At 39.5% G+C, this 11308-nt stretch overlaps 1 protein-coding gene across 5 annotated transcripts in view; it reads left to right on the forward strand.

The window, feature by feature from the left end:
* The window catches only part of LOC118819779 (ral guanine nucleotide dissociation stimulator-like), a 124473-nt gene that overhangs the window by 98087 nt on the left and 15078 nt on the right, over window positions 1-11308 (forward strand). For all 5 annotated transcript variants that reach the window (XM_036587684.1, XM_036587686.1, XM_036587682.1 and 2 more), the window contains exons 4-8: window positions 2744-2937; window positions 4526-4647; window positions 5979-6194; window positions 7353-7541; window positions 10228-10305. In XM_036587684.1, coding sequence (XP_036443577.1) covers window positions 2744-2937; window positions 4526-4647; window positions 5979-6194; window positions 7353-7541; window positions 10228-10305 — 799 coding nt within the window. The remainder of the gene's footprint in view (window positions 1-2743; window positions 2938-4525; window positions 4648-5978; window positions 6195-7352; window positions 7542-10227; window positions 10306-11308) is intronic.

The following is an 11308-nucleotide window of genomic DNA, read 5'->3' on the forward strand; positions in this document are numbered from 1 at the left end:
GAAAAACATGTGTTTCAGCAGTGACGACTCTTAATGTTCCGCACTAATTTTCAGACTTTGGGACACATTTACTTCAAAACAATGGGATCTAACAGCTTACCATGAGGTCATGGCCGTGAGGGACAGGGATCCAGTCTCACTTCCTGCACTAAAACTGTGTTTTCAGTAGTGACAGTATTTTTTTTATTTAAAAATTAAACTCATGATAAATCCAAATATTTTCAACTCGCTTTAAAAGAAAAAAAAATAAAATAAATAAAAGAATAAAGGACAAAATAAAGCACCCTATATATGATTATTTTGCATAAATTTTGCTTTTTACCATCTCTGTCTCCATTACTATCTCTCTATGAATACCTTGAGTGTAAATACATCATAACATAATCCCTGTAAATATCTAAAGTCTAAATACTTCATTGTTTTTTAATAGTTTTTGCTGTGGGATTGCAGTTTTGAACTAATTTGGTAGAATGATTCATATATAAACTGTACTTATTGTGTTAATATTATTTATATTTAGTCTAATGTTGGTCTATTTCAGAGCAAATAAAAGTCTAGATAAACTTTTGCACAGTACAGTGTGTTTTTGAGGAATCACACCTGTTTCCCCTCTCTCCTCCACACAGCTTCAGTTTCCTCCTCTTCCCCTCTGTGTGTGTTTACTCTTAATGCTTGTGGGTCAGTGTGTGTTTTGTGTGTGGCTGTTTCTAATTTCGCTGTCTTTGCCCCATATCTTCTAAGCATTTGTGTGACCCATTTCCTGTGGGGGGGAACCGAGAAGAGTTCTATTTCTTTCTTTCCTTCCATTCTGTCTATTTTTAGGCCAAGACTTTCTGTCTTTCCCTCCTCCTTTGGTTTAATTCTTTTTTTCCATTCAGCCCATTCCTCCCAGGCTTTTTGGCTCTTCTGCATTTGCTGTATTATGTTGCATCAGCTCAACCTGTTTTCTTTAATACACCACCCACTCTTTGCATTCACACATACACACACCATCATTCGGCTCTTTCTCTGTACTTATTTCTGTACTTGGTTTCTGGGTTCATGAATGGGTAATCAAATACTTGGGTGTTTCTTACATTGCATCATGGGAAGTCAAGGTGAAAATATAAAGGCGACCAAAATGCCAGTGAAATGCCAACTTAAAGGGGAATTCCACTGTTTTATTTAATATTTTTGCATGAGAGTAAACAAAGTCATTCGGAGTGGTTTGGTGTGAAATGGTTCACTGTTGAGCAACTTACAGGCTCTGGTTTATTTACAGTGGTGGTGATAGGAACCAGGAGTCACAATGTCTACAACACAAACATAGACATTTTATTTACTATCTAAAACCACCAAATAATGTGGATGATGGTAAAATAGTGATAAATCTGAAAAAAGGGATTAAAAAAAGGGACTATTTCACCTCACAGTGCCTTGCACAGTGCATAAAGCCCTTCACCATGAATGGATTTTTAAAAAATAGGTTTTAGTCAAAAATCTTATCTCAGAACTGTCATAAAACAATGTCTCAGACACCATTCACTGTTAGAAAGAAAGGCTCTGTGCAGGTACATTTTTCGTTCATCAAGATACAAACAATGTAAATGTTCCCTCAAAGGTACAACAGTGGTTTTAAGGTCCAGTTGTGAACCTTAAATTAGTTTTCCCCAGATGAAAAGTATGTATTTGTACCTTTTCATAATCTAATGTTTAAAATCACAACAATAAAATAAAAAGTCTGGCGACGAGACGGGGTGTGTGGAGTACAACTTAGAAAATATACTGTCTATGGATTATGGTTCAGTTATGTTCCCTGACTAAAGGTACTGAGATGAACCCTACAGGGTCCCACCCCAGTGACAAGAGGTGCAGTGCCTCAGTGACAGTTTAGTACCTTTTTTCTGAGAGTGATTAAACACTTTCTTTAGAATGAAGCATTTCCCAAAAAACGCTCTGAATGACTTTTTACATGATGTGTACAATGTTTACATTTTAAGCATTTACTTCAGCAGCAATTTTGAAAATTCTGTGGAATTCCCCTTAATGTTTATATAGTAATTTAATAGCCTTTTTAGCTTTTTGCTACCATCTTGGGGAGCAGTAATGGGCTGCAGGTTAGGGAACCACCCTTGTGACCGGAAGGTCGCCGGGTTTGATCCCCTCAACCAACAGTACGTCACTGAAGTGCCCTTGAGCAAAGCACCTAACCCCAACTGCTCTGTGGATAGGGCTGCTCACCACTCTGGGCAAGTGTGCTCACTGCCCCCTAGTGTGTGTGTTTCACTGCACGGATGGGTTAAATGCGGAGGTGAAACTAATATGGGTCACTTATTACATATAAAGTCTAATTGCAATGAGGAAAATGCAGTGCTGACATCAGCCAAGGTCTTTTTTTTCCCCTGCAGTCAATCAAACATTCATTTTTTAAAGTGGTAGTTCACCCAAAAACTAATTTATTCTATTTTCCTCTCACTCCAAATGTAGTCGATCAGCCAAGAACTGTCATGTCAATACATGTCAAGAAAACACACAAGCAGGTCTTTTTTAGACTACTAAGCAACTCAACCCAGTTTGAGGCAAGTGTGTAATTTACACAGCGCTAATTGGTGGGGTACAAGCTTCCGATACTTGCTGGCTACATTGGCCTTGTAGGTCTAGGGCAAAACTGAAGAAGTACATTTCAGACACCTACATATCAAATGATTCAGTATGTACATCCCTGTTGGCTTCCATTCACCTCGTCTCCTCTTGCTCTTCTCAGCACCATATCCTCCATCCTGGGGGCGTGGTTGGACCAGTATTCAGAGGATTTCTGGAAGCCTCCGGAGTACAGCTGCCTGAGACGCCTTATTTCATACCTGCACGTTAACTTTCCCGGGTCGGACCTGGAGCGGCGAGCCTGTAACCTGCTGGCTCAGTTCCACCGCAGACTGCAGCAGGAGCCTGAACCTGAGGGTGAGTCAGGAACCGACGCCCACACATTACATCTCATTTACCCCCCTATACGATGTGTGGCTTCATGCAGCAAAATCCTTAGTGTTGAATTACCACCTCCAATTCAACATTGTAAGAGTTCATTTCAAGCGATTGCTAACATATTTCACTGGTTGCTTTTTTGCTGTTAGCTAGATACTAGGTATCGGTATCGAGCCACTACCTGAAAAAATGCTGGATTGAATATCAGAGTGAAAAAAAGAATGAATGTGATGTGTGATGTGATATCAGCTGTGTCGTTTGAGTAGTTTGAGAATAATAGTCTGTTTTTAGATGCTCATCTTAAGTGTAAGTGCTTCAAGCAAGATTAGCTATTTTTAATGCTTAGCTAAGGGGAAATATAGTGTCTGTATCCGTATCGGATGATACTTACGGTTTTAATATCGGTGTCAGAAAACAAAACGTGGAATTATTGAATTTACTATTGATTGTGTTTCCTCTGTTGGATTCGAGTTGAGCAGAACTACGTTGAAAGAAGCTGATGCCAGGTTTATCCTCATACCAGTCGTGTTTAGATTTTTTTATCAGCTGCTCTTTGCCACAATCTCACCCATTTAGCTGAGTCTAACTGGTGACCAGCATACAAGCTAACTGGCTACCTTATTAGAATTTTACAATTTACAATTTTTATTTTACAATTTACTCCTTTTTCCTTCATTTCTTCCTTTTGTTATGCTTTGCAAATTAGGTTAGTAAATAAATGTTGAGTAATATCACAAATACAGCAGGTTATACAGCTGTAACTACTGTGGCAGCTACAACATTCTCAACAAAATCATTACGTATCAGGCCTAATTATTAATTTTTTGTCTCTCACTTGTTTGTAATAGTTTTAGTTTTTTTACAAAATAGAAGACTATGTCCATTAAGGAGATTAAAAACTAGTTAAAGCAGGACAATAATCTGCGACCTTATCAAGCTGACAAACCGATAAATGCTAGCTAAGTGATAGTTCAGCCAAAAATTAAATTTACCCCTAACCCAAATGTGGTCGATCAGCCAAGCTATGTTGTATCTTCAGAATTTCTTTCTTTAGCTTTGCAATGAGGCTACAAGGCTAATGTAGCTAACAAGTAATCAGAGCTTATTTGCACCGTTTAGCATCAGGCAAACTTCATGCCTAAATCATCACACACTCAAACCATCATTGTACATTTCAGTTTTGACTGAACCTTTTTTTAAATCTACTGTTTAAGAATCAAGTCACATCTCGTTAACATCATTGAGATATTTTAATATTTGCAATTTAGGTGTCAGCCCATTTAGCACTGGGGATTTTGCAGTGCATGTACACTGGAAACAACACTGCTTTGGATTCGCTTGGTTCAAAAGTGTGCATTTATTCCACACAAAAATATTATATCAGCACATTTATTGCTTGTTTACTTTTGGCAGTAGTTGTGCTGATGTAATATTTTATAACACTGTACACATTTGAATCACGTACTTCTTTTTCAGTGTAGGCTGCATATTTATTTAGGTATGAAATGCTGAATCTGATCCTGGGTCTGTACTGTTTTACTGAGAGGTTTGTGTGTTGTGTGTGCAGTCCTGGACCACGGGGCCTGCACCTTCTCTCTTCTGGAAGAGAACGGCTATGACGACGATCGGCCGGACTTCCTGAGCTTTGACCCTACAGTGGTGGCGGAGCAGTTCACTTTGATGGACGCAGTGAGTGATTGTACATTAACAGACACAGAGACACTATAGTAACAAACACAGAGAGGTCATGGTTAAGTGATGGCAGCAGAAACAGAGACGCTATAGTAACAGACACAGAGAAACTGTAGTGATGCACACAGAGAGACAGTGGTAACGCTATGGTAACAGATACAGGAATGCTGTGGTAACAGATGAAAGGCCATGGTTACACTACAGTATTTTAACCCATTGTACACTACACAACAAACACAGAGACACTACAGTGAGAGACAGAGAGATGCTACAGTGAAATGCACAGAGATTCTATGGTAACAGACAGAGATAGGATGGTAACAGGCACAGGGACACTGTAGTGATGGCCGCAGGGACGCTATGGTAACAGATGCAAGGACACTGCAGTGATGGGCACAGGGACGCTATGGTAACAGACACAGGTTTGATATGGTGACAGACAGAGATGCTGGGGTGACAGAGACAAAGACGCTACAGTAACAGGCACAGAAATGCTATAAAAACAGGCACAGAAACCCTGTAGAACCAGGCACAGAGATGTTATGGTAACAGGCACAGAGATGCCACGGTAACAGGCACAGAGACGCTATAGAAACAGGCACAGAGATGCTATAGAAACAAGCACAGGCACACTAGAGTAACAGGCACAGAGATGCTATAGAAACAGGCACAGAGATGCTATAGAAACAAGCACAGGCACACTAGGGTAACAGGCACAGAGATGCCACGGTAACAGGCACAGAGACGCTATAGAAACAGGCACAGGCATGCTATAGTAACAGGCACAGAGACGCTATAGAAACAGGTACAGAGATATTATGGTGACAGGCACAGAGACGCTATAGAAACAAGCATAGGCACACTATAGTAACAAGCACAGAGATCCTATAGTATCAGGCACAGAGACGCTATGGTAACAGACAAAGTGAGAATGAAGGAGGTTGGAAAGTTTGGAGAGAAAAGAAAATAGAAATGGAGCAAACGCTTAAGAGAGGGAAAAAACAGACGTAAAAGGGCAGAAATAATGAAGATAGAAGGGGGAAAATTGAAAGAGGGTATTGCGGGGGCAGAAAAACAGAGGTTGAGCTGGCAGGTGTTTTATGTAAGTGAGAAAACAGAGACCGAGCCAGGCCTCTTTCCTTCTGCAGCAACAAATATGAGTCCAAATGATTTTCCACATCCACTTCATATTTTTACTGTTCAGAGGCCAGTTTCTGAACGTCTTAGATAAAAATATTTTAAAAACTTCTCTTCTCTTCTCTTCTCTTCTCTTCTCTTCTCCTTTCGTATCTTCTCCTCTCCTCTCCTCTCTTCTCTTCTCTCTGCAGGAGCTCTTTAAGAAGGTGGTGCCGTATCATTGTCTGGGCAGTATTTGGTCTCAGAGGGATAAGAAAGGGAAGGAACACCTGGCCCCCACCATCCGGGCCACCGTCGCCCAGTTTAACTGTGTGACCAACTGTGTGATAGCCACCTGTCTGAGTGACCGGACGCTTAAACCCACACAGAGAGCCAAAGTGCTGGAGCGGTGGATCGAGGTTGCCAGGGTGGGCAAAACTCAGCACAGTCAAAGGGATAGTTTGGTGAAAAATCCAATTTACATACTTTCCCCCTTGGCCCAAATGTAATAGCTCAGCCAAAACAAGCTTACTTTTACAATTCACACTGGAAACTGCCTAAAAATCACACGCTTGCCTTAAACCACTTTTTTATGTGCTTCCTGACACGGTATGAAAATCTAATTTTTAGGCCCAATCCCATTTCTTATTTTTACCCCTACCCCTGGTTTCGAGTGCCACCTTGCCCCTTGGGACTGAGTTACAAGGGGTAGTAGTTGAAATCTTCCCCTACTTTTATTTGACAACCCTCAAATAAAAAAGAGCATTACTTCATTAACAGCTACTAGCGCTGCTCTGTAGGCGACCCTGCCAGTCTGCAGTGATAGTAGAAGAGGGTAAAGTTCAGCTCCTCACTGCTGGGCTTTAGTTACATTTAGGGCATCATTTGCCTTCAAAGAGGGACAATTATTTATTATCACCCACCCCTAATTCTTCAGTGATATGAAGCTGACGTAAGCTATTCGCTAACACTTCGCCCTAACCCTCTATCTCAACAAAAATCGGGACACCCTACCCCTAGACAAAAATGCACAAAACGGAGCGGTAAGGGCTTAGTGGTAGGGGCAAGAGGTGAAATCGGGCCTTAGTATGGACAAAATTCAAGTTTTAGGATTCTGTTTTTAGCTATTTGATGTAATTTTGAGTATGTGATGATTCAGACATTCAGCTTGCAGTGTTGGGGTCAAAACTTCCATTGCTTGTTAGCCACATCAGCCTCGTAGCTCTAATGACAAACTAAAAAAGCAAACTTCAGACACCTTCAGCACGCTTGGCTGATTGACTACATGTAAAGAAAGGGGGAAAAATTGTGTAAACTTGATTTCTTGCCAAATTGTCCCTTTAAGGAAGTTTCTGAATTGTGTTTTTATTGATCTAATTGTCCTTTATTTCTTTGGCACTGGATAAAGATAAAACCTGATATCTTTATACTGGATTAAGTTAATGGACAAAGAAAGGTGATAAATGGTTAAGAAATGAAGTGAACGAAATTGACAGAATATTCATATTAATTTGCCGTAGTTGTAAAAAAGCCATAGTTGTAACATTAATCCCTGTTTGTGTGTGTGTGTGTGTGTGCGTGTGCAGGAATGCCGTATCCTGAAGAATTTCTCGTCTCTGCGGGCGATCCTCTCCGCGCTGCAGTGTAACCCCGTCCACCGCCTCCGGAGGACCTGGGACGAAGTCTCCAGAGAAAACTTCAGAATTTTCCACGAACTGTCTGAAATCTTCTCAGACGAGAACAATCACTCGCTCAGCAGAGAGCTGCTCATCAAGGTGAAGAACCAGAGTGTGTGTTAGAGACGGCACGATGACATGTTTTCTTTTCCGATACTAATACTGAAACCCTTAGTATCGACCAAGTACTGATACTGATCTGATCTTTGTTCTTCAAAATCTACTGAGCTTTAAAATAAGCTGTTTTTAACTGACGCACTTCACTCAAGGTGATCATCTAAAAGTGAGCTATGATGCTCAAACAGTCATAGACAAAGGTTTGGGCGCTCCTGGTCAAATGACACGTTTTGTTGATTTTGTTGTTTTGTTCTTAGTGAAAATAAGTTAACACGTCTTCTACAGTGAGCACACTTCTGCACTTACGCACTGCAGTTCAGTTCACAATTACTGTTTGCTGAATTTAACATATTTGGGACAAAAAACATTTTATATTTTATGTTTTCTTTTCAAATTTTTACTTTACATTTTGCCATGACCCCAACTGGCCATTGTTTGTTCAAAATATGCCAAAGCTACAGCAGCAAAATAGGCACTGAATACTTGAACTATTCAAAAATAATTTCAAATAAAAACAAATTGTTTTATATAAAACAATAGGCTACAATAGCTACAGATAACTGTTCAACCGCTTTAAAAGTCCCCTGGAGGTAGGTTTTTTGAAACTGCCTATTTACTTGAACTAGACACAAGGCAAACTGCTGGCCCAGAGATTGTTGCTGGAGAAATGGAGCATTGCATGCTGGGGACTGTAGTGCAGCTCAGGATGAAACGGGCTACTAAGCATAGAAAATTAAAATCATTTTGTGGGCTGAATAGGGTTGTGTCACAGGCCTGATTTGGCCCGCAGGCTTTGAGTTTGACACATGGGCTCTAGAGGATGTGTTCACTTATTTTCACTTAGAAAATCAATAAAACATAAAATATGACCAGGTGTATTCAAACCTTTACACACAATTTTATCTATCTATCTATCTATCTATCTATCTATCTATCTATCTATCTATCTGTCTGTCTGCTTGTCTATTTCTCTGTGAATGCATAGGTGGATGTATGTGTTGAGGGGATTTCAGTTTTTGGAAAAGAACATTCCACAAATTCCACCTCAGCAGTGAGGCAGGGGTGTGTGTGTGTGTGATGAAGTGTGAAGGAATCCCCTCTGACATCAGAGCTTGATACTGACGCCTCGTACCAGTGAGGGATATTCCTCCATTCAGCCTTCTACCTTACTCACATACATGTGTGATTTATTATCTCTACTGACTTACGCAGGAAGGAATGTCTAAGTGTGTGTGTGTGTGTGTCTACGTGTGTGTGTGTGTGTGTGTGTGTGTGTGATCTCTTAAAGATCTGTAAACTTTTTGCTGCCTTTTCCCGGCAATAGTGAATGTATGTAATAATTGCTGAGAGTTATAGAACCAGTAATAGCACTAGTTTCTAATGTAATGCACATAGTTTCATACACCGATCAGGCATAACATTATGACCACCTCCTTGTTTCTACGCTCATTGTCCATTTTATCAGCTCCACTTACTATATAGGTGCACTTTGTAGCAGCAGCACTGCTGTGTCTGATCCACTCACACCAGCACAACGCAAACTAACACACCACCATCACGTCAGTGTTACTGCAGTGCTGAGAATGATCCACCACCCAAATAGTACCTGCTCTATGAGGGTCCATGGGGGTCCTGACCACTGAAGAACAGAGTAAAAGGGGGCTAACAAAGTATGCAGTGAAACAGATGGACTACAGTCTGTAACTGTAGAACTACAAAGTGCACCTATATAGTAAGTGGAGCTGATAAAATGGACAATGAGCGTAGAAACAAGGGGGTGGTCAGAATGTTATGCCTGATTGGTGTATATTATAACTATATAGTCAAAACAGTGACTATAATAATGCAATTGAACATGTAAAATAATAGAAAAAAATTAGATTGTATTCAGTTGCCTTTGTATGGGTGTTGATTGATTAACAGACTCATGTGTGATAAACTCACTGTAACTTAATGTCGTAAAAGCCTCTTTGAGTTGAGCTGCAACCCTTTTAACTTAATTGTAGGCCTGTCAAAGTTAATACATTCATAACATGTTAGTGTGATCAGTTATCAAGTGCACAATTTGTCTGACGCTGTTGACTCATTTTCCTGTAGTAGTTCAGGCTGAAGCCCAGCTGCAGAGTCCATGCTTGTAGCCCTTTCGTTTAGCTTTTACATGACTTTTAAAGCTATATCTTCATCACTTTCAGCAGACTATGCTTGACAGTGCTTGTGAGAGAACTAGTGACAAACAAATAAGCAGCAAACTAGAAAAAGCAGCAGCGAAGTGGAAAACACCAGTTCCCCCCACAGTGTTCACTGTAATAAGAATCCAAGGCTGCAAGCGTGGAGGAGTTGAAACCATTGACTTTATATATGAAATATATCATATATACACTCATTGGTTGAAACGTGCAGCCACTGGACACTGGTGATAAAACTGGAAACTGTGTTCATTTTATTGAAATCACATGACTTTGATGTTCAGGTTCATGTAAACCCTGTATTCACATGATGAAAATGATGTTAATGAAATGTCCAGAGTAATAAATACATTATGATTCAGCTTGTTTGGTCCTTTTATACAGCTTTAACAAAATGAACTTACTTCAGTCTTACTTCACGGTCATATTTGAGCAAATAAGACCATTTCGATTAATTGAGATCTGTGTTTTCATTTTTCCAGGAGGGCACATCCAAATTTGCGACGCTGGAGATCAACCCCAAACGAGCACAGAAAAGACAGCAGCCACAGAGAGACCTGGTGAGACAGTCTGTAAAAACAGTCAGCACTGTTTACATGTAAACGTGCCTTAACCCCTTAAAATCCCACGCTTATTACATACTAAGGCTAAACTGGTTGAGCTATAGGTTATAGAAGTGTGTAATAAAACTTTGGGGCTCTGGCCTTTTAAGGGGTTAAAGAAGCTGTACGATTGTTTTTTTAACTGGTTTGATAGTAGTAATTAAACATTTTTAATGTTTCAGAATGCATTGTTTACTTCTTAGAGCACACAGTCCATATAAGAAGACTAAACTTCGCCTTTTTTTGGCCAAACAACCAAGTATGCATTTACATACGACCACCCATTCAACCTACAACAGTTTAGCTCTGCCCTTGTTAAAGTGATGTGGAGTGTTGTTGCTGCAGTGTGTAGCAGAGTTACTGGAGACAAGTTCCAATTTAATGTAAATCAATATAAATTAAATGTCACTTTGCATTCTTCTTACTGAAACTTTACTGAACTTTCCTGTAACATTTATTAACAGCAAGAAAAAGGTCAGAAATGAAAGAATTTCTTTACTTAATAAATGAATTCACTTACACTACAAAAAGTGTAATTCAGAATTTTTTAGTAACCCCCCCAAATATCCAAATTCCATACATTTATATCTGAAAAATTATGTCTCAATTCTGCAATTGGGTCATTCTACAGAAACGTCCGTTTTTGTGTCTCTAGCATTTACAGATATATTACACTTAAAAAACATGTTAGGGTTACAATTTAGTTATATTTAAAATAAAACAATAAATTATTTTAACAATTATACCTTCTTGAGCCTCAATTCAGCAAAATTGTTTTTTAAACCAATTATCTAGAACTCCAAGCACCACAGAAGTGTTTGTCCCCACAGTCATGTTACAGGGTGAGGCCATATTTTGAGGTAAAAACCATGTTTTTCTACAATAATCTATACATGATATACACTATGAAAATATATAAATTAAATGATGTAAAGAAAACAAATGCCAAATAAATATAAAA

Source organism: Colossoma macropomum, unplaced genomic scaffold (assembly GCF_904425465.1).
Source record: "Colossoma macropomum unplaced genomic scaffold, Colossoma_macropomum, whole genome shotgun sequence".
NCBI classification, from domain to species: Eukaryota; Metazoa; Chordata; class Actinopteri; order Characiformes; family Serrasalmidae; genus Colossoma; species Colossoma macropomum.